The 23,814-nt window shown below is 33.7% G+C and overlaps 5 protein-coding genes across 6 annotated transcripts; 1 reads left to right on the forward strand and 4 right to left on the reverse strand.

The window, feature by feature from the left end:
- The first annotated feature begins 675 nt into the window (after nucleotides 1-675).
- On the forward strand, nucleotides 676-2,761 carry LOC104811002 (RING-box protein 1a). The gene is made up of 5 exons (XM_010537516.1): nucleotides 676-942; nucleotides 1,044-1,094; nucleotides 1,182-1,241; nucleotides 2,319-2,390; nucleotides 2,496-2,761. The coding sequence occupies exons 1-5, from the start codon at nucleotides 807-809 to the stop codon at nucleotides 2,531-2,533; spliced, it is 357 nt and encodes a 118-aa protein (XP_010535818.1). The 5' UTR covers nucleotides 676-806; the 3' UTR covers nucleotides 2,534-2,761.
- A 78-nt stretch (nucleotides 2,762-2,839) lies between these two features.
- Nucleotides 2,840-4,496, reverse strand: LOC104811000 (probable glucan endo-1,3-beta-glucosidase BG4). Its single transcript, XM_010537515.2, has 2 exons — nucleotides 4,281-4,496; nucleotides 2,840-4,187 (listed from the first exon to the last, which is right to left on the reverse strand). Exon 2 carries the CDS (start codon nucleotides 4,178-4,180, stop codon nucleotides 3,164-3,166), a length of 1,017 nt encoding a protein of 338 aa, XP_010535817.1. The 5' UTR covers nucleotides 4,181-4,187; nucleotides 4,281-4,496; the 3' UTR covers nucleotides 2,840-3,163.
- A 6,093-nt stretch (nucleotides 4,497-10,589) lies between these two features.
- LOC104811003 (protein BIG GRAIN 1-like C) lies at nucleotides 10,590-11,901 on the reverse strand. Its single transcript, XM_010537517.2, has one exon. It carries the CDS (start codon nucleotides 11,783-11,785, stop codon nucleotides 10,685-10,687), a length of 1,101 nt encoding a protein of 366 aa, XP_010535819.1. The 5' UTR covers nucleotides 11,786-11,901; the 3' UTR covers nucleotides 10,590-10,684.
- Nucleotides 11,902-13,680: 1,779 nt separating this feature from the next.
- Nucleotides 13,681-18,650, reverse strand: LOC104811006 (protein Brevis radix-like 4). 2 transcript variants are annotated; one of them, XM_010537522.2, is made up of 6 exons: nucleotides 18,402-18,647; nucleotides 17,919-18,307; nucleotides 14,963-15,098; nucleotides 14,404-14,492; nucleotides 14,098-14,304; nucleotides 13,681-13,921 (listed from the first exon to the last, which is right to left on the reverse strand). In XM_010537522.2, the coding sequence occupies exons 1-6, from the start codon at nucleotides 18,498-18,500 to the stop codon at nucleotides 13,843-13,845; spliced, it is 999 nt and encodes a 332-aa protein (XP_010535824.1). In that variant the 5' UTR covers nucleotides 18,501-18,647; the 3' UTR covers nucleotides 13,681-13,842. The 2 variants fall into 2 exon arrangements, with proteins under 2 accessions (XP_010535824.1, XP_010535823.1); XM_010537521.2 differs by having other exon boundaries at nucleotides 14,098-14,492; nucleotides 18,402-18,650.
- A 1,420-nt stretch (nucleotides 18,651-20,070) lies between these two features.
- LOC104811005 (glutaredoxin-C4) lies at nucleotides 20,071-21,904 on the reverse strand. The gene is made up of 4 exons (XM_010537520.2): nucleotides 21,633-21,904; nucleotides 20,765-20,838; nucleotides 20,462-20,560; nucleotides 20,071-20,382 (listed from the first exon to the last, which is right to left on the reverse strand). The coding sequence occupies exons 1-4, from the start codon at nucleotides 21,782-21,784 to the stop codon at nucleotides 20,306-20,308; spliced, it is 402 nt and encodes a 133-aa protein (XP_010535822.1). The 5' UTR covers nucleotides 21,785-21,904; the 3' UTR covers nucleotides 20,071-20,305.
- Nucleotides 21,905-23,814: the final 1,910 nt, after the last annotated feature.

The raw sequence follows: 23,814 nt of genomic DNA on the forward strand, positions 1-23,814 counted from the left end.
CCTACACAAATGCAACAACTTTTCTTAAACTTTTAAGGTCCTCATATTTTCTTCTTATTTCCATTGTTGCCCCATTACTCTATTTATTTACATATAAGACCTTAGGGTTCATAAGAAAGACAGGTCTTGGGTTTCCTGTTTCTTTTCTTTTTTCTTGAATCATGGTAATGCAAACATTATTTTCTAGAGACTATTTACCATAATAATTTCAATAAAATTATATAAAAAATATCGTAAATATATGACTGGGCGGAATAATATAATATATTTTTATCTCAGTATAAAAATATTATATTTATTTAATATTTAAGCAATTAAGAAAAAATTTGGCATAGCTTTTTTAATCTATAGCTAAAGTTTGTTTACTTGATAATCTTATTAACGAATGTGTATAACCAACGCATCTATTACACAATTTGTTTGTATTCTAAGCTTTCGGGCATAAATTTGGATTAAGTAAAAGATTATATCCGAAATTATTTTATTTCGGATTGTATAATTTTATCGATCGCAATTACAAACTTTAATTAGTATTTTGGCATGTGTTAAAATTATTTCTCTCAAAGATTATAATTTTAGTGATCCAAAATTATAAACTTAATTAATTTATCTCGATTTTTGATATATTGATTTTCCAAATAAATACCAACTATATAAACTCCTCTCGAGGGAGTCCTGTTTCTCTCCGTCATTTTCTCCCGTCTTCCTCTACTTTCATGAACATCCGAGTGAACATTTAGAGATTGACATTCCTTTCGATTTCTAAGGTTTTTGCTCGAGTTTTCTACTTCACCGGGCAGAGATCAATGGCGTCTCTGGATTCCGGTGTTACCATGGCTCCCGCCGGGGAAGGCTCCAGCAGCGCCGCTCCTTCCTCTTCCACGAAGAAGCCGAAGCGCTTTGAGATTAAAAAGTGGAGTGCCGTCGCGCTCTGGGCTTGGGGTATTTTCAAGCCTAATTCTAACCTGAAATCGTCAAATCTCGATCGGTTTGTTCTCTATCGTAAGCTAGGGTTTTTGCTGATTGCTGTTGTTTGATTGCAGATATCGTTGTTGACAACTGCGCAATCTGCCGGAACCACATCATGGATCTATGTAAGTTGGAGAAAAATCTGTCGAAGATGTGCGAATTTGAGAAAAATCGATGTTTGGGCTCACTTATTTTCTTCTTGTGATCGTTAGGCATTGAATGCCAGGCTAATCAGGCCAGTGCCACCAGCGAGGAATGCACCGTTGCTTGGGGTACGTGTTGATTTTCTCCATACTCTTGAATATAATTCCCTTTGTTTGAATCTCGATCAGGTTTAAGCTGGCTATAATGACATAGAAAAAGGGAATGTAATTTTATGAAGTGTTGCCACAATTGGCTGTTGTGTGGTAGCCAAATGACCTTTATTTGTTAGTACGTGGAGGTGTGATTGGTGTGTGGTGCTTATAGGGTATTTTTTTATTATTGCTCTGTTTAAACTTTGTACTGTAGACCAATAGATTATGGGATAAAAGGTATGAAATTTGCGGTTCATTCTCACCTTGAGAGAATACATTGTGGTTTAGTTCTCATCCAAAGACAATCAGCTGTGTCTTTCTATAGTTGGAGTCCTATTACATTTACTGCAAACACTAGCTGGCAAGTTTTGTTTTTGCATTAAAAGTGTATAACTATATCGTTTTCTTCATGAATGAAGAAGGTAGCTTACTTGATGTTGATAAGATTTTGTGTGTGCTGATTTACTCATGTCGACAATGGGAAAATGAAAAAGCTTGGTGGATATAGAATTTTGATGCATAGTTTGGAATCCCAGTTGGTTATGATTTGGGAGCTGTCAAAGGCATGTCCAAGCTTTTGGAAAGCATAGGATTTCTTTTGCTTTCAGATTCATCAATCTTTGATAAGATTAGTTTGTATTCCATAACCACACTTGAATTTCAAAGACATTTAGAAGATAAAACTTCATATCTCTGAAGAAAAGGGGCCAAGCCCAAGTTATTAATTTTGTGTTTCTGTTGGTTTCACATGTTATGTGCTAATGTAGTAGCAGGAGATATTTGGGTTGAGAATCCAAGTTTATGCTCAAACTGAATGAATTAACCGCATTTGGTATCTTCAGATATATGTATTCTCAAATATAGAGTTTTGGTGTGGAAGTATAATTTAGTGACAAAGGGTTCTTCATTTCTCTACACTTCATATAATGAAGTCTTTTCATGTACGTTATCATTATGATGCGACCAATGAACGTTAACTCCTGAATCTCTATTTCTACTTATTTTTTATAAAATAAAAATAGAAATGTTGTGAATCAATTGATCACTCGACAGGGGTTTGCAACCATGCCTTTCACTTCCACTGCATCAGCCGATGGCTCAAGACTCGTCAAGTATGTCCATTGGGTATGTGCATTTTTGTTCTCTCTCTTTCTATCTACTCCAGTTCTTATCTTCCTCGATGTTTTTCCATTCCCAATTGCCCATATTGTTTCCATCGGTTTCGAACAGATAACAGCGAGTGGGAATTTCAGAAATACGGCCACTGAATCCGTCAAGACACATCGGTCTGTATGTGCGTTCTGGTACGTCGAATCGTAGATAATATATCTTGACGACTTGCCAAATTTGCTTCATATATTATACATGTTGAAGACGGTACGAATCGTACGATTCAGACATTGAGATTTTAACCACATCTGCCTGTTCATGTCTACGCTTGTTATTTTCTCTCTAAACCTGAGGATCTACATAGATGTGCCCATTTATTTTCTTCACTATTTATTCTTTTTTTCCTTTGGAAGATTTTAATCTTTTGCATCTTAGATATTCACCACACTCTGCCATAGAACAGAAAATAATATATATATAAAGGACCAACCCAGTTCGTATCCCCATCTAGTGAGGGTGCTGGGGAAGGGAATATACTAGGCCACCTTACCTCTACATTTTAGTATAGAGAGGTGGATTCGAACCCGTGACTTCAGATCCCACGATAAATGGTTTTACCGCTGAACCAAATCAGCCCTTCAGAAAATGATATATATATATATAAAAAAAATGTTTTCCCTTTATTTTGAACCGGTACATTTTTTATTTTGCAACAGCATATGGAAAATGTCTAAAGACATTAAACATGTGAAATACAATTAGTGAATAATGTCCTTTGGACATGTGGATCAAAACAGCTCGTACACAGGACTCTTGTCGGGATAAAACAGTCCGAAGTTCTGCTCGACTCCTTCAGGTTTCTGGTTCTCATTGAACATCGCAAATATGAACCCGTCGATGGCAATGTTCGGCCTCTTGGGAGTCCCGACACCGCTCGCGATGTGATTCATCAAGTTGCGGTTATATGTCTGTGCGAGCTCGGGTGTTGTCAGGTCCCCGTTGCCTCCCGAGGGCCACCCGGTTTCTGTCACGCTCATCTTCAGATTCCCCGCTCCCTCTTTCTCGGCCACGAAGACGAAACAGTCGTACATGGCGTCGAACAGGTTCTTGTACTCCAACTCCCCGTCCTTCACCACAACCTCGGTCGCGTTCATCACCGAGTAGTCCACGCGGATGTTTACCGGGTCGCTCGCGTAGGCGAAGTAAGGGTACAGTTGCACCATAAGCGGGGTTTGGGCCTCGGCCAGCTCCTTCATCACGGGGACGAGCTGCTCCTGGGATTGAGGCGTCAACGTAGCGGCGGAAGGCGGATACGATGTGGCGAGATTCGAGGTCGCCACCGTGGTGCTGATCATGATTGGGAGATTCTTGGCCCTTACGTGAACCTGCAAGAACTTGATCACGGGCAAGACGTGGGGTCCCAATTCTCCGGGGATCACCTCGTTCCCCACCGTTATGCACGCTATGTTGACGTCGGGCAGGTAGGGTTGGACGTAGGTGTTGAACCAGTCGTCGGTCGCCTCTTGGCTCGCCGCGAGGCCGGGCAGATCCTGGTTCTTCATACCGAGGTAGACCTCGAGCCCGCTGTTCCGGAGGGCGTTGAGGACGTCGGGGTTGGGGTCGAAGATCCGGAGCTTCGCGATGTTGTGGGCCTTGTACATGTCGATGACCTCGGCGGGGGGAGGGAGGTTGTCGCCGAGGAGGCCGTAGTTAATGCCGATGTTGTCGGCTGCGTGGACGTTGCAGCTGAGGATCACAACAGCCAGCGTTAAGAGCTGTAGGAATGCTGACGGAAGACGGTCCATGATGTCACTGCAAAGGATCAGTGGAATTTCAAGATATCAGTATATACATGTAACATATACATACATACATATATATACAATGTATAGAGCTGAAGCCTACCTGTTCGACTCGCGAGGTTGAAGGAGTTGAAATTGTTTGACCTTTATAAAATATGGAGGGCAGGCACATAGCCATTTATACACGGCCTGTGTGCATGGGCAAGTTTTATTTCCATTAACATTCGCGCAAATCCAGAAGGATTCCTTTTTCTCGTAATTATTTTCCCATTTTGTGTGGATTTGCTTTCAGATTTATTAGCATATTAGGGGTACAAATTCAGTCAGTATATGCAAAGCTTATTTTGCGAATTTTCCAGAACGTGGCCTTCCTGTTTTGTAATAGAACTTATCTAAGCAATGTTCAGTTAATGATGAAGCCAATAGGATATTTATTTTTTAAAATTTGGTTTAAGCCAATAGGATAATTGTTAAATATTATAAATAGAAAACAAACGAAACACTTTCTCATTCTAGATTTTATACGCTGTTTGTATTCGAATTCCTTGGCCAACATAAAATACATGGGAGGGTAAAAATGTTATATTAAATTCGGCTCTGTTGGAGATTGGTTTTGCTCCTTTTTTTAATGGTGACAAGATTATTTAAACAAATTATATTTTTTATATCCGATTTAACATTTGGTTTTTCTACTGATACAAAATATCATTGCTATTCGGTTTTTATATCGAATTTGATAAAATTATGGTTTTGAATGGTGATAACTTTTGTTTTGAATTTTTTATTTTTATAAATCTGGAAAATGACGTTTTTTAGTTTTTAATTGATTTTTTGATTCAATCGGCTTTCCAAATTTTTAAGAAAACTATTTTTATAAAAAAATTATTGTCAATTTGTTTTTGTTTTTAAAATTTTAGAAACCTAAAAACCTCCTCCAAAATGTGTAGGAGCAGGTCACGTGCCTTAGGCGTGAGAATGCCATCGAGGGCGTACCAGAAAGGCAGTAACATCAAATCCAATGCATTAACTTGTCTTTATACATAATGACCAATTCAGTAATATTTTTTTAGGTAAATGGTCAAAAATATTCTATATTTTCATTTTATCTTAATTTAAACGATTATATTTATTTTTTATTTAAAAAATTCTATTTAATATGATTGTCTCCAAAATATTCTTATGTGTTGATTTAAATCATATACTTATTTGTCCTAAAAAAACAAAATTATAATTAGATTATTTCCGAAAAATTCTCGTATTTTCTATATATAACCAAAATAATATCATCATAAAAAATTAACAAATGGTCATATATAATATATACAGAGTCGGTTCAGAAGGTATGCGAGTGGTGCTTTAGCACAGGGCTCCACAATATATATATAGATATTATATTTTTTAAAAATATTTTTAATATAAATTTATTAGTTTTAAATTAATATTTATTAATATAATATTTAATAAATAAATCAAACCAGATTTTACCGAGTCCTACTCCTTAAAATTAGGTGAATAATATCTTTATAATATTTATTATTAATAATTAGAATTTTTAATCTTTTAATGTTATGATATTAAATCAATATAATTAATAATTATAATTTTTTGTCTATAAATTAAAATAAATCTATTTAATCTTACACTATCCATATCTAAAATTTCAATCCAAAATTTATTATACAAAATCAATCTCATATCTTCATATCTTCTCATTGTTTACACATTTTATTTTAGGGAATATCCCAAAATAATACCTGAACTTTTCAATTTTCACAAAATAAAACTTAAACTTTGTTTTTTATCAAATAAAACCTCAACTGTATTTTTCAGTCAAAAATAAACCTGAACTTTATAATCTTTATCATTTTTAACCTTATTGTTGACGTGGCGTTTCGACATCCTACGTGACAAGTCAATATTTTGACCGTATTTGACACATCATCGTCCACGTATCACGATATCAGAATGTCACGTCAGCAACAAGGTTAAAAATGACAAAGATTATAAAGTTCAGATTTATTTTTGACCGAAAAATAAAGTTGGAGTTTTATTTGATAAAAAACAAAGTTTAGGTTTTATTTTGTGAAAATTGAAAAATTCAGATATTATTTTGGGATTTTTTCTTTATTTTACGAACATAACAAATATTAAGGTATTATATTTATTTTTAGTTTTTTATATTTTAACAAATATTATCAATGTTTATTTTTTAATGATAATATTATCATTGTATTGCAAATTTATGATACTTTAATAACAAGATTTTTTTGCTTAAAATAAAGTTAGAAGAATGATGTTATTTAAATAAAATGATATAATTATGTTATTTTTTATAAATTTTATTTTTTAAATTACAATTTTTATATTAATATTTTAATATAATTCATAATACAATCATATTTAATATTGAACTTTTAAATTTAATAATTTTTATAATAAAAATAAATATTTTGTACAAGGTCTAAAAAATGTTTGAGATGGCTCTGATAATATATCACAAAAAATAATCCTACGAATAATAAAAACAATCGTCATCAATACATTGTATATTATGACCATCTAAATCATGCACTTATTCTCCAAAAAATATTATCTCCAAAAAAATTATATACTTTTCATATTATGGCCATTTTAATCATTTATTTATTTTTTTAAAAACTTTTATAATTAGATTTTCTCTAAAAAATAATTTGCATATTTAGGTCAAAATAACGCTGTCAATTTTATTTGATAAATGGGTATACATAAATCATATGTGGTAAAAAAATAATCTTATATGTATTAAAAACAATCTAGATACATAAATCCTAGGTGATACATTCACATTGATATGACATAACTTTAGATTTAATTGACTCGTTATTAATTATTTCATTATGATAACATATTCTTACTATCTTATTCCATTTGACACATAACGACCATATATAAGGTTATCGTGAATCAATTTTTATCTATACGAATATATATTTTGGTATTGAATTTTTGGTTTAATTAATCTAATCAAAATCAGTTTGGATTAAATATATTGGAATAATTATGCAACATTTCGATAACGGCCGTTTTTATTATACGCATGATAAGTTTTTGCGATATATTATCTATGACCATTTGTCGATTTTTATGACGATGTTATTTTGGTCTATATATGCAAAGCACGAGAATTTTTCGGAGATAATCTTATCGTAAAGAGTTTTTTAGAACAGAAAATAAATGTATGATTTAAATTGATATAACATGTAAAGTATACGAATATTTTAGAGAGAATCTAATTATATATAATTTTTTTAAAATAAAAATAAATATAACGTTTATATCGAGATAAAATAAAAGTATATGGTTTTTTACCATTTACCTTGTTTTATAAGATTTATACAACAAAGTGATCGGTTATAAAATGGACGATTGGGAGTCATTTTTTTAAAATGTTTTTGTTTGCACATGGGACTGAATTTCAAATACTAATCAGATAAATACACATACAATCTAATAATTTTACGTACCATAATAATGGGAAAAAAGACTATTTTTTCTTGTTTTACAGATATCATATCATCTCTAGTCAAAGTCAAAATGCATCACACAAAAAAGAACGAGGAAAGTATGACTCATACGTACATACATACATGTGCTCTCTTATTCAATATACATATATATATATATATATATATATATATATATATATTATATCAACATTATTCGTAACATATGGAGATATTTGATTAAGACGGAAACATAAGTGATGTGTATTCGAATTTGGATAGTTTAACCGGTGAAATTGGATGCAAAATATATATCCCGTTTCGAATTTAAATATCGGTTTTGGAAGAGAGCGCATATTCCAAATCACTTGACTGATTTTTGGCATCGAATTAATATGGATTTTGATTTAGGATATCCTATCCGATTGAAGAAAAAAAAACATAAGTGATGTATACAAGAGAGAAACATAACACAAGCTTTGAGAAGAGTAGATAGGGGCCTGATGGGGGTGTTGTTACATAGCCTTAATTGGTGCACATGCATTTGTCCATACGAATCAATAATTAATTTAATATCATCATATATATATATATATAGTTTTTATATATATATACATAAATTTGCATGGCTTTGAATGGTACTGTACGTACCGCATATATTTAGTGCATGGTTGGCGAGAAGCATGACAGCATCCTCTCTTTATTACACTGTCACCCATCCAACTCCCCTTCCTGCCAATATTGTTTCTTCTTCGATCATTTATATCCATTTTTCTTATTATATATATATATATATATATATATTTATGGTTGGAATTCCATTTTTTGTTTTGATTAATTTATAAAATTAGTAGAAAAATACTTTTCTAATGTCAATCTTGCATCTTCCAATAGACTGATTTAGTTTTTTTTTTAAATCTATATTTGCAATTTCCGATACATCCAAATTGGAAAAAAAAAAATTGGACTACGGAGTTGGACTGATTTGGTTTGTGAATTGTCGTCTTTGAGATATAATAAGGTCGAGCATTGTCAATTATATATATATATATGCGAAACTAGGTTAACAGTAATGGGTACGTTTTACGGGTAGTAGTCGATAAGATTAATTTCAATTATTTAAATTAAATTCTATAAAATTATTTGAAATTATATGTATCATCAAAACACAACCAAATATCTCTATTTTAATCGTATCTGTTTGTAATAATACTTTTTTTTTTTCTGAATCCCTGTATATATATATACATACATATATATATATATATATATTGAGCTTCTTTAATATATGTACAAATTCTTGGGTAGAGAACAAACAATAGATTGTGGGGCATGCAATTTGACATTTACTATCCGTAAGATATTTAAAAAAAAAAAACAGGAAGACTAACAATAAATTCCAAATCGATGATAAAGATCCGATTTCTTTTTTAGAAAAAGACACAATTATTATATCACTATTAACTTTATCACATCATCAATTATGAGACTGTGACCGTTTCATGTCGATCAAGATTTCATATGTAGATTAATAGTCGGCGACCAAAACTATACAATACAGTATTTTGATAATCCAGTTGGTTTTGGTTGTTCAAAATTAAAATTTTGAATATTAATTAACATTTTTATTAAATACAAATTTGCGTACTTGAACACATGCATGGAAATATATTTGAGTTATTAAGTTACACAATAGAAAATAATTTTGATATGACAATGATGTTTCCATCCAATATCTTCTTTTCTCGCAAAGTTTGGTGGCTGTTTCAAGACCGTCGGATTCGTCGATCGAGCGGTAGATAGCATCGAGGAGAGACGAAGAGAAGGAAGGCGTTCTTCTTCTCTGAGGAAACGCCATTAGAGATCTAATTCACTTTCTGCTAATCAATCTCCGAGGGATCAACAGAAAACACAGAGAAGAAAGTATTTATAGAGAGAAGAAGACACAGAGAGAGAGAGAGAGAGAGAGAGAGAGAGAGCAGCTCAAGTGTGTTTGGTGAGAAGAGTATCAAAAGCTGACAAGAACGCGTTAATTACAGTACAAATCAGAAAGATGGGTAAATTCTAAATTCCCAAAATACACACACATATACATATACATATATATATATATATATATATATATATAATATAGTATAAAGATATAGACAGAGAGGACACAGGAGTGTGGGAGATGTTTGTGTGGAGAGATGACAAAAGCTGCAAAGGACACAGACACGCTTGGCGTTTTGGTCTCTATATATATATTATAATATATTAATATATAAACTTTATATTTAAAAAGGAAAAGTTAAAACGGTAGGTTGAGGCCATGTGCTCTAATGTCACATTAAAAGAAGTTAACTTTCTCCCCTTTTGGACTTCAAGTCACGGAGTAATTATCACTAACTCTCCCTTTATTTTATTTTTTCTCTGCCTTTTTATTTATTTTTACTACCTTTTTATTATTATTCCAATTTCTCAATAATTACAATTTGTGAAATTAATAGTATTCTCACGTGGTGTCTTTTTGGTTGCTCCTGCTCCTTTCAAATTTGATGATGATGATGATGAGCTAATTGGAGAACATAATATATGTAACCGACATAAATCAAATTATATATTAAAATTAAAAATAGTTGAGAACCCAAAGTAAAAATAAATGAATTTAAACCAAATCACTATAAAATAAAAATGTGTTAATAATTAAATTCCATGCTAATAACACATCAACTTAACAAATTATATCATTAGTTCAGACATTATTAAACAGTTTATCTATATATAAGTTTATTGATATGTCATTTATTTCTGTGTATTATATAAGAGTTTATGTATTTTACTAGGTGTTTGGTATTGTTTGCAAGAATTTTATGAATTCGTATATATTTGAAATATACATTCTTTTTAAAATAAGGCATATCCAATATTTTTTTTCCCAATATCGTACGTAAAAACCGAAAATATTTGGATAGATAAAACGAAAAAAAAAAATAAATGAAAAAATTAAAGACATTTAATTATGATAATTTAATAAACTCAAAAGCTACAGAATCAAGCCTCGAGCAATGGCTTGATTAGTGCTGAAATCAGTTGTTTCGTAAACAGGAAGCTCCTCTCTGTAACGAGCCCGATGATGGTCGAGTTCGAACAGATCCGAACTCGAATAGCTCCAGACATCGTCGTTCTCTTCTGTTCCTCCATCTTCGTCTTCTTCGTATTTTCCCGAGAAATGTTTCAGACCGGCCTTGCTTGCTATACAAGTCACCTCACTGTGATGACTGATCTTGAGCTCATCTCCGAGGGACGATCTCTTACCTGCACCCTTGTTGTTTTGAGGGAATTCCCGCTTCGAACTCGGGTTTTTCTCGTGAATGTTCTTGTTTCTGCAATCTCCGTCGACGATCACGCTTACTGGGTAGAATCTGACAGATCTTTTCATGCCGCTGTTCTCGTTCTTGGTCTTGTCTTCTGCTGTGTTGTGTCTTGTTCTGCTGAAGCAGGACCTGGAGGAAGATGACCTGACGTCTCTGGTCGCGCCGACGGAGCAAAGCTTCACTTTCCTGGCGTTGGATTGGAAAACGGAGTTGAGGAAACTGCTGAGACGAGCGCCTGGCGAAATCGGCTGCTTGGATCTCTTGAGCTCTTCGAAGATTCTCACAGCTTTGAGCTTACCGTCTCCGTTCTTGGAGAATCTCTCGTCTAGGGTTTGCTCGGTTTTCTTCTTCTTCTCCGACTCCGATCTCTTGCCTTGAGCCGCAAGTTTCTCGGGTCTTCTCGATCTTCTCTCTCCGCCCCAAGATTCGGTCTCGGAGGAAGAAAAGGTTGCGGCAGAGCTGGAGGAATCTGAAGAATTGGAGCTAGAATGATGGACAGTGGTTCCTCCATAGCTGCTGCTTCGGGCATAGACCCAGTTTTCGTCGTCCATGGCGATGGCTCGTTGGAGACTCTTCAGCTTATTGCTGTCGCAGAGGATGTTTCTCTTGTTCGATGAAGGAACAGTTTTGCTGTTGCTGTTGCTGTCGGGACGATAGAAAGTGGGTTTGGTGGCTGTTTCAAGACCGTCGGATTCGTCGATCGAGCGGTAGATAGCATCGAGGAGAGACGAAGAGAAGGAAGGCGTTCTTCTTCTCTGAGGAAACGCCATTAGAGATCTAATTCACTTTCTGCTAATCAATCTCCGAGGGATCAACAGAAAACACAGAGAAGAAAGTATTTATAGAGAGAAGAAGACCCACAGAGAGAGAGAGAGAGAGAGAGAGAGAGAGAGCAGCTCAAGTGTGTTTGGTGAGAAGAGTATCAAAAGCTGACAAGAACGCGTTAATTACAGTACAAATCAGAAAGATGGGTAAATTCTAAATTCCCAAAATACACACACATATACATATACATACATATATATATATATATATATATATATAATATAGTATAAAGATATAGACAGAGAGGACACAGGAGTGTGGGAGATGTTTGTGTGGAGAGATGACAAAAGCTGCAAAGGACACAGACACGCTTGGCGTTTTGGTCTCTCCCAAGACACTTTCCCAGAAAAAACCTGAAAGCCCCTTTTCATACACACGCATATGCATACATACATGTGTATGTATGTATAATTTGTATGAGAAAGGTGAAGGCGCCATGCGTGCGGGCAATAATTTGGATCAGATGGGTGTGTTTTCTCAATTTCATTTATTTTTCTTTTTTCTTTTTCGGGGTTATATAATGTTTGGGATTTCCTTTACTTAGCATGGTTGGTTATTTCCCTTAATGCGATAATAAAAAAAGTCTCAAAGCTATGGGAAAAAATTTGATATTTTTTGGAATATTTTCAAAAAAAAATATCATATGTATTATTTGTTATGTGTAGTTGTGCCAATTGCGATAATATTTATAGATCTAAATGATATTTTAGAAAAATATATGGAATATAAAGAAATAATTTATCACTTATTTAATGAAAAAAATAAAAAAATAGTGAAAATCTCACATAAATATCTCAATTTTATAAAATATCTAAATTTCATAAAAAAAAATCATCAAAAAACTTTACAAAGTATATCAAATAAATATTTAATTTTTAATTTGATCTAATTGATACCTTAAATGTTAAAATATTTCAAATATTGAAATGTTTTAAATAGATACATTATCGGTGGCAATTCTCAACCTCTACTCTAACAACGATGTATAAATTATATGTTAATTTCCAACATAAAAAACGAACCTCACAAAATCGGTGATAATTTACAAACTCAATTTTGACGATGATTTATAAATTAGATATTAATTCCAATATAAAAAACAAATGGATGTTGTAAATTGTTGTCGATTTCATAGTTGGATTTGAAATATTTTTACATTTAGTATATCAATTTAAAATATTTTAATATTTGAGATATCAATTAAATAAAATTAAAAATGTGGGTATTTATTTGATATATTTTATAAAATTGAGGTATTTATATAAATTTGTTTTGGAAAGAATACTAAATACTAGTGGTAACTCACTGGGTCACATATTCGTGTAGATCTAGAAGACCTCCATTCTAACCATTCGATTTCTTAATTGATTTAGATAACACATTTATTCAATTTTTATATTCTTTGACGTGTTACAATATCTCGTATTTATAAATTTAGGTTTAATTCTATGATTCGGATTAAAATTAATTTATTTTTTAACAAATCAATGTGGTCGTAATTGGACGAACCCTTACATGATGACAATTATTTTGCCCATTTCCAATTTTTTTTTCTCTCCAAAAAACAGGGTGATGATAGATTTCTGTTTACAACGAGCAAAAGGAGAAGAACAAAAAAAACCAAAGTACAGGGACTGAGTTCATAACTTTCATAACAAATACATAGACAGAACAATAATAATTAACATGAAGGAGCAATCTCTTAATATATCGTTCCATTCCTTCTCTCAACACTCTGAGCAACCGATCGAAATGCAGCATCCCCTTCACGGTGGAAGACATATCAAAATCGATGCAACAAGTTGATATAAACGACGTCGACCCTCCTCAGCTCATATATATATATATATATATATCCACATTGATTTGCGAGATTTCTTTTTCAGGCGCAAGGAGTTCTTGTTCATGAAGAGATGGGAGGGAGCTTTAGCAGAAAAACGTATACCACCAAAGGCTGATGCCAAAAACGAGCTTTCACATATCCATTCACTTCAGATGATGATCACAAGTATAGTTCATGTATCCTTGCTCGGTTCTCTTCCCACCAGAGTCTCGCATGCACCTCCCCGAATCTTTCTCGGCTGCAACGATAAGCCGACAATCCAAAGGGAATACGAAAACATATGAAGGATCAATGTAAAGAGTAAAAACTTTTATGGGAGGGAGGGAGGATTTTGAATCAGAACTGGTTAACTGAATGGTGAGAAGGGCAATTTTGTGAGCTAGAAAGCGTGTAAAAACAATGGAAGACATTTACCTGAATCTGACTCGTCTGAGCTCTTTTTTACCTCCCGGTAAAGATCTAATTGTAATATAGACACCCGGTTCATCTTGCTCCACCCATTCATTTTCAAGATCACTGGCATTGCTTATTGACATATCCTCCGACCGATCTGCCTCTCTTGACGAGCTGCTTCTGATGGATGCATCCATGGAAGATGTCTCCATCTTGGCGCCACTAATGCTGGAAAGTTTAGGAGTTGAGTTAAGTCCACCAGAGTCATAAAAGTGGCGGCCTTGCATTGGATTATGATCAAGTGAATCTGAAGATGAGTAAGCGAACCCTGTCGGATGATGCATGTTACGAGGCAGCCGCTCTCCGTTTAATGGTGGTGTTGCAGGACTTTCTTCTGTGTACTCCAGTTTTGCGTTCTAGGAAAACATTCAAAGCAATAACATCATGAATATGGGAATTTTTCAAGTATATAAACATCCACATAGTATCCTCTCGATCAGGATTTTACCCATATGGACTAAATCAGATCATCGAATACTCTCTATTGACTAATCCAAGCCTAGAAGATCATTAGGCACAGCTTCTATATGCGAGTGATAAAAGGATATGATCCACTAATCATTGTCTATAATGAAAGAGAAAGCATATGACGGTAACATATTGACAAAAGTATAAGAAAGATTTGTAAGACTACAGGCACTCTTCCTTCACAGATTATCAATTTTGGGGTGACTTCTATCCATGATGAGATCATACACCAACTAGTGACCACAGCAACTTCATGACTAAAAAATGTTTTCCATTCAGGACATTAGATTACTTGACAAGATGTGTTAATCATCAGCTTGTTTTGGTTTTCTCAGGCAATACATTGAAGAGACCTTACCTCGTCTTCAGACCTCGGTGGCGCGGGAAGCGGGCAAGCTTGGCGGTTTAGTCTTTTAACATTGTAGAGTTCCATGACTTTGTCATAGTTATCTGCCCACCATCGTTGAGCTTGCAGTTTGTTGAACATGTCTCGGCTGATCAAGAATAAAAACGTGAAACTACAGCTTATTAACACCAATCTGACAAGTTTCATAATGCAGTCAGTTTTTAAGAACTGACACATGATCTTGATTTTAGCTGAAAAAGAGGCATGAATCTTAACTTTAGCTTGTCATATCTGTAAATCCTGGGAATCACGGATGATATCTGCTCTAGTAGCAAGGATTTAAACCTCAATTGAGAGGTAAATTTCAATCCAGTTCCCAAGTTTAAGCTTAACAGCTATAAAACACTCACTCCAGTTTTAACAAGTGCCACAACACCTCCCAAGGAAGATATATGATCAGAGAAGAGTATTATTAATTCCAAATCACACTAAATTAAGCTAATTATGAGCAGTAATTAACCAGTGACAAAAGAAACCATTGTCAAAAAGGGGGATAAGCCCTAACTAATACCATTTGAAAACTGAAGTCATTGTTTGGGATGAAAAACAGTGGAACACAGGACAAGTATAAAAAATAATATTGGAAATAGTTAATGCCTAACTAATGATCAAGAAACATAAAGACAACAATGGTCAAAGTTAATAATTAGCATGATTACACGGTTACAGTACAAGGAAATAATGGAAGGTGGTAGGAGAGGATTTCTCTCCAACAAAAAAAAAAGTCGGAAACTTTCTCAAAGATTTCGAATGATTTTGCATACCCTTTAAGCCTAAGTATCAGAAAGCTCAAACAGAACAAAAAAAAAAGAAAGAAAAAAAAACACCCAGAAAAGACGAGGTTTCGAGACAACATATAAACTAAGACAGTAATCAAAGGTGAAGATCAAAATGGAAGAAGACAAAGAGTCAAAGATCAAAAAGGACATGAGGAAAAACAGGGTACGTGGTTGTCGTTTTCCATAGGAGACACATAGGAGGAGGAGCAGTCCGAAGCTATAATCTCTATTTCTCGAAACAAAAATATATATATGCTTTTGTCTTTTGGTGTTTATATTCGCGGGTTAAAAGAAAAAAAATATATTTTTTCTACAGTCGTGGAAGGAGAGCGACATGGACGCGGAGAACAAGGTGCTCATGGAGGATTCCATATTCTCTGTTATAAAAACAAATGTAAAAGAATAAACCAACCGACAAAAAAATATTCGAAGTTTATATGAAATAACATAAAAAAATCGAAACAACATATAATTTTTATATGGGATATTTTGGGTCAAAAATTGGATGAAATATGATTATATATAAAGTAACTTTGATTTAAAAATTGTTTAAATATATTTATATATTTTAAATTAAATTAATTGAATACAAAAAACATCATTATAGAAATAAAAATATAAAACAACAGTATAGAAATCATCATTTTCGATTTTTCTAATGAAAAATAAAAAAGAAATCTTTGTATAGTCATAAAATTCACCGGTAAATATTTATTTGAGTGAGAGTTTCAAATTAAAAATAAAAATAAAACTTAGAAAAGGAAAACACAGAGAAAACATGTCCCCACGAAGCACCTCGATAAAGGGCACACCGAGTTTCCTTTTTGGACCTTTTCAGCCTTTGCTTCTCATTAGGCGTGAAACTCTCCTCGACAACTGTGGGCCCCGCTACTATTTTTCTCTTCATAATAATAATAAATAAATAAAATAACATAAAAATTACTTTCACAAACGAGAAAAATGAAATTATCTTTTTTTTTTCCTGAGAATAAAATCATACCACAAGACAAGGTATCATATCATTCCTTTCTTCCCCAACGTTATTTAAACCAGGGAAACCATTTAAAATAACATTGTTTAAACTTTACAAAAATATCAGAATATAATCTTAATTATTTATAATTTTTTTAATAAAATATCATCTTCAAAAATATATCAGAACACTTATAATATTCATTAATTTATCAAAAAAATATTTTTTAATCTCATTTCTAAATAGTAAAAAAATCTCAACAAAAATATTTATCCTAAATAATGATTATGATAATAAATATATTTTAATTGAGCTTTAATCAATTAAAAATAGAAAATAAATAAATCTTATTTTTTGTATTCTGTAAATATTTTAGGATTATTTTTTTCTATTTTCTGAAATAATTAATGACCTATTATAAAATGATCCAGCAACCAAACAGTATGAATGCATATAAAGACAATATCTTTTTACTGGTGACATCATCTCACCGTCCGCATGACATCATCCCCTTTTCTTCTAGCATGATTTCGAGACGCAATTAAGTAAGTTTATTTATTATCCTTTTAACCTATCAAATACTCTCTTTTCCACCAACTAATTTGGAGGTCCTTTCAAACTTAATATTAATAATAATAATTGCTATTATAATATAAATAGTTCCCCAAAAAACGTGATATGTTATAAAAACGAATCACATTTATAAAATAATGTGCGAAATAATCGCAACATGTCTACGTAAGACATTGACTAACTCTCATGGGCCTGTCTAATCTTTATGTAACAAATTTATGTTTTCATATCTAAATTCCGAGTTGTAATCGTAATAACTAAACGGTCCATTCGAATATCTTCTAATTATTATTTGCATTCGAATCAGTATATATCACTGAATAATCCAATCGCATATATAATAAGATAAGCCATGTAATAGTATGATTAATATCACAATATTATAATAAGATATATATATTTAATGATCATGTAAAAACTAAAAACGCCCACAATGTGGAAAATGATTTTTTAATAGAGAAATTTCGACCGAGAAAAAGTCGGCGGCGATGAACCCAACGAATATCGACCGTCCGATCAGAAAAACCAGAGCGAATCGTCACCGTCGTTTTGAAGAAACAGGGGGGGGGGGTCGTAATCGTACCTGAAACGGATTCGCTTGAGATCGTTTCCTCCGCCGGGAAGAGAAACGAAGGTGATGAGCACACCAGGCTCGACCTGAGCGACCCATTCCTTGGGCTCTTTCTCCTCCACGAACACGATCGGGTCGAGCCGATTCCGTCCACTCGCCGATTTCGGAGTCGCTTCGCCGCTCGATATCCCCTTCAGCCTCGCCTCCATCTCCTTCCCCCAAACCCTAGGAGTCGACGCCGTCGCCGACGAACTCGAGGAGCTGTTCGTGCGCCGGTACGACATCCTAAACCGGTCCGAATCGGTATCCGACCAGGTCGGGTTCCTGATCCGGCCTTGACCCGCCGTGCACGGCGTGCAATGCCGGTACGCACCAGACGCCTTCAACGCCATGTCCTTCAGCTGCGACGAGAATACCCTCCGATCAGAGACGGAATTACCAAACAACCAAGCAAAATCAAGAGGAAGAGGACGGAGTTGAGTTAGTCGAGAGTACCTGAGATGTTAGGGATTTGATGTTCTTGGAGTCCGGATCGTCGGGTTGACCCGGTGAGTCTTCGCCGGCTTTCTTCGGACGAGCTATACACGTCAGCATTTTCCGGTGACTGCGCCTCTCTCTATCTCTCTCTCCTCTCTTTTTTTTTTTGCTTTTCGATTTTTTAGATTCTGTTACTACTTTGGTGCGCTCTCTCTCTCCGCTTTTGATCCTTTTAAATGCTTTGTCGTTTACCGGGATTACCGGTTACATTGAAATAGTTAGCGCTTTAATCAATCAATTAATTACTTAATTATTCAGGACCGGTAACCCTTGTGCGATTTCACGGTAAGACTTATTAATGGGTAAAATGTTTAAATAAATAGAACTATTGTTTTTTTTTTCCTCGTGTATAATTTAGAAAATATTTTTTTTAAATATTTATGGTCACGGATCATATTAAATTGGGAAGCTTTTCACAGAGTTATAATCGAAACTTTATAAATTGTATTTGGAATTTAAATATAATTACTAAAAAAACTATTTGACGGAATATGTAATTTTGTATAAGCATGTTGTTTAATTGGCTAATAAGGATGGTTTATTATAGGTTCTGCTATCAACTTTCGCACAGTACAGTATCTCTTCTAAAATGCAGACTTTAGAAGAGACTTTGCTCCTCTTGAATCTCCACTGCAACCCAAAACTATATATACACACACACAAGTATTTGTGTATTATATCACCCCTGCCTGCTTTTTGTTTCTTCTCATAATTTGTACATTTTCGAATCTCGGTTATGATCAAGATTTCAGACTCCAAACGGACCGACCCGACCTGATCCGAGTTCACATTCGATACGCGGGTTTTAAGTTTGCCCTCAAGCCAGTCCGAAAATTTTCGAGCCTATAGGACCAATTACCGTTTGGAGTCTGAAATCTCGATCCGAGGGTTTTTAAGTTTGCCCTCGGCAGTAAAATCATTTACCATAGGGTCTGAAATCGCGGGTTCGAATCCACCTCTCTACATTAAAATATAGAGGTGAAGTGGCTTACTATGTTCTCTTTTTCAATATACAGGATAGATATACGAACTGGGTTGGTCCTTTATAGGCTTAAATCCAAAACCCACTTACTTTCGGGTCACCCATTTCATATCTCACTTGTGCAATAATAATATTTGAATCCGATCCGAAAATCTAATTTTTTTGGTGGACTTACAAATTCAAACCTGAAGTCCGATAATTTTCGGGTTGATTCGGGACGGACTTTGGGAAACACACATTATCTAAGTAGATGATGATATTAGACATTCAGATATTCATCGCGTGGACGGCTGATTCCAGACCATATTTCCAACTCTAGAGCCCGAACAAGAGTTTGTCGCCTAGAAGAATTTACTTGCACCATCCTAGCCTCGATATCTAGGATGTCCGACCCATGTTTCAGTCTCAAGCCATTATACTGTTCATTTGAAGCAAATACGAAGCAACAACCAAAGGAAGGACACAACCTTGAAGAAGGTAGAGATGTTTCAATGCAATAGAACCATTTAGTAACTCCTCCTGTTTCAACACCTTCTCTTACCACTCTTCTTACAGAAACTGTAATCTTCATCGAGTTCGGTCTGAATCTCTTCTGTTCTGACGCTAGCTTTACCTGGTTAGCAACTCGAATCCACAATGCCGAAATACTATGAAAGGGTCACATTTTTATTATGCTTCTGGAAACTCATTGTCAAGAGAGACTGAATGCGTAAAGGAACTGGAAATATCTGCTGAAGCTATTGAAATTATCGGATCCGTTAAAGCTTAAACCCGATAGCTGCATTTAATTCCAAACACGTAAAGATTGAAGTAGTCGAGAATTGCGTATAACTCCACTACGCAAGACATTGGTAGCAATTCTTCTAACCATTTTTTTAACTTAGAGATCTTCTTTTATGTCCTCAGCAACACCAAGAAGCTTCGCCAGTTCCCCGTTCTCGTATGCCTCTACTGTATCTGAAACCGAAACCGAAACATAACAAGTTAGCTCTAAACAAGATTTGTCTCTACAGATAATAAAGAAAGGCAAGTTCACCATCTGAGCCTCCGATGTGCTTTCCGTTTATGAAAACCTGCGGTACAGTACGCCTTCCTACCATCTCGGCCACTGCACTCTGAATGCTCGACCCATCCTCTGTAACACAGTATTCATAGAAACATAAATTCCGTCACCAATTCACTTTGCAACAGTCATATACCGATTTTGTTATTGATTCTTATCTATTCCGATCCTTCAAAATTCCCATGTAATCAAAATGCAAAAGAACCGAGATCCCTAGTGCTTCTAAGAGACGGAATTGTAAAGAAAAGGTGAAATCTTTGTGTTTGAAAAAAGCACCTCTTTCATCAAGCTCGACAACATGAGGAACCTGATGCAGCTCTTTGAACACAGACTTGGCCCTCCTGCAATACCTGTGGATGGACAAAGGAAAGAGAAGGGAGAGGAAGCAGCCATAAGTGCATGATCTCTGCATGACTAAAAAAGATGTAAATAGAAGCAAGAGAACAGAAACAGCACATTATCTAAACTCTCAATTCATTGGAGTAAAACCCAGAAGGAGTTTCTAACATAAAAAGCTTAAGATGCAAGAGAACAGAAACAGTACATCATCTAAACTCTTAATTCATTGGAGTAAAACCCAGAAGGAGATCCTAACATGAAGAGCTTAAGATGCAGGAGAACAGAAACAGTACAATATCTAAACTCTCAAATTCATTGGGAGTATAACCCAGAAGGAGTTTCTAACACAGAGCTCAGGATGCAAGAGAACAGAAACAGTACATTGACTTAAGCTCTTAATTCATTGGAGTAAGACCCAGAAGGAGATTCCAACATAAAGAGCTTATAGATGCAAAACCAGATAGATATCGTTCCAGAAATCTCTAAAGCATGTCCCAGTTCGGATAAAGACGGCTCCTTTAATTGAATTTAATCGATTGGAGCATAACAAGGAACCATCTGAATGGGTTCATTCAAGTTGGGTACAAATCTAAATGCAGCATCTGGAATTTTACCATCATTTTGATCACTACAGATCCTGCATGCAAGTTCCAACAGATGAAATCAAGAATGCCCAGATCAATTTCTAACACAGAATGACTAAAGAACACAGAATCCAAGAGAGCCCAGATCCCATTTCCTGAAAAAAAAATCGATTCCGACAAAAACCCAGATCACTGAGAGAGAGAGAGAGAGAGAGAGTTACGGGCAGTAGGATTTGGAGAAGATGACGATCTTGTGGGAAGAGATGGTCTTCTGAACAAAGGCGGCTTCTGGAGAAGAAGCTGAAGAAACCCTAGAAACGGATGCAACAACAGTGAACAGCAACATTGCCATTGCCAAAGTTCTTGTCTCCATGGCTACGTATCTCTCTTCCAGACTCAGATGTCGGATGCGGACGATGAGTTTCGAGATTACACAGCTTCTGCTTTCTCTCAGATCTTTAGAAAATATCCCTTCTTCAGCCCTTGAAGTCACGTCTGGAGTTTTGAACACTATCATGTATTTTTTTCTCACATTAAAAAAAATATTTTCTTTTTTGACAAATAATAAATACGTGTAATTATCTGAAATTCGAACAATTAGATTTTTCTGCATTAGTTCGAACTATGTAAAAATTCAAATAAAATACTAGTCAATGTTACCCTTTCGATGCCTTTATGCTCGAATTATTATTATTATTATTATTATTATTATAAAATTGAATACAAAATAATAATAATTATTATTATTATAAAATTGAACACATGGTGGTATTATTGTTTAAAAGTTTAAAGTTTTTAACCTTAGTTCTTTTTCTGTATAAAGTATTAAAATGTCTAAAATTACGACAATACCTCGTATTTTTAATGGAAATAAACAATATATTTATACATACAAAATCTTGAATCTAATAAAAAAAACTAACAAATATTTTTATACAGTAAACATCTTTAATAGTAGAATATATTTTAAACACATGATATGTTAATGTATTTTTCATATTGCTAATAAGAAAATTCAAACCAATTGAAACATAATCTATAAATTCTACAATTATGTTGCGTCCCGTCCCCATAATTTTCAATTTAAAACAATTATCGATTGAAGAAAATATTTAAAAAATTAAAAGTATAAAAATTGAACTAATTTATATACTACTAAACATTAAAAAAGGGAGAAAATCTCGAGGATTGTCTTCCGGTTGGTGAATGGAAATTAGAAAACGCACGAGTGTTTGGTTGTAGAATTAGAAGCAGAATCGATTATAGGATTAATGAGATTTTGACCTTTTTTATATAAAAAAAATAATTACGAACTCGGATATTATTGCCCGACATGTTTTTTAGTTTATTTCTAAATTGTTCATAACTAGAAAGCAACTTTTCAATTTTAGTCTAGTCATGTTCTCTGCAATAATAGTCCTGATAGGAATTTAAAATTTTAAAGACGAAAAATAAAGTAAAAACTATAAAAATATAATGGTAAAAGGGTTTAAAAAATTGATACAATAAATCAAATCGAACAAATTAAATAAATAGTAAGAGTAAAAATAAAATCGTAGAATCAAAATACCACCTACTCGTTGGTCCAAGATAAAAAAATTGAATGAAAGAACAAAAGTGGTACTATATATATCCTGAAATTCATATGCATTTCTGGAAGAGTTTCCGAACATTAAGGTTTTGAATGGTAGTGGTTTTTATTTTGAGTTTTTGGCTCTAATTTTTGGTTTTTAGCTTTTGAATTTTATAAGTTTGTAAATCTAAAAAATTGTACTTTTTGGTTTTTAGTTGATTTTTTTCATAAAGTAGATTTCCGTGTTTTTAGGAAAACCAAAATTTAAAAAACTTGATTGTTGGTTTTTTCAGTTTTTAAAATCCAAAAACTGCGAAAACCATCTCTCATTCAACACCTAAGTTCTTAATTTTTATAACGATTTAGATATTTATTTTTTTAGCATCAAAATCGAATTTTGCAGGTATCATACGAATTGTATGAAATTCAATCATTGGATAATAGACTTTGGAGGGATGCAAAAAGAAAACATTTTGATAAAAAAAATTATTTGGTTATACACCAAACGAAACATGTGACAATTATTGAAAAATATTCTTTAAGTGTTTACTATTAACCAATATACTCATTTTCAAAATAAATTGTGCCCTAAGGTTAGTTAAAATAGTGAGTTGGCAGTCCAATAATTTATCATTGATAATAAAAAAATCCAGAAATATGTTGGAAGATATCTTTGATGTGGTGACTAGTTTCAAATTAATAGATTTATCTATTAATTTTATGAATATAATCAGATAACTCTTAAAGTTTCTTTCATTCTTCAGAGGAAAAACGTTCAATCAATATCTATTTACATGTAACCCATTAAATATTTTAGTTTTTTTTTTATT

This window comes from Tarenaya hassleriana, unplaced genomic scaffold, assembly GCF_000463585.1.
Source record: "Tarenaya hassleriana unplaced genomic scaffold, ASM46358v1 Cleome19, whole genome shotgun sequence".
Classification (NCBI taxonomy): Eukaryota; Viridiplantae; Streptophyta; class Magnoliopsida; order Brassicales; family Cleomaceae; genus Tarenaya; species Tarenaya hassleriana.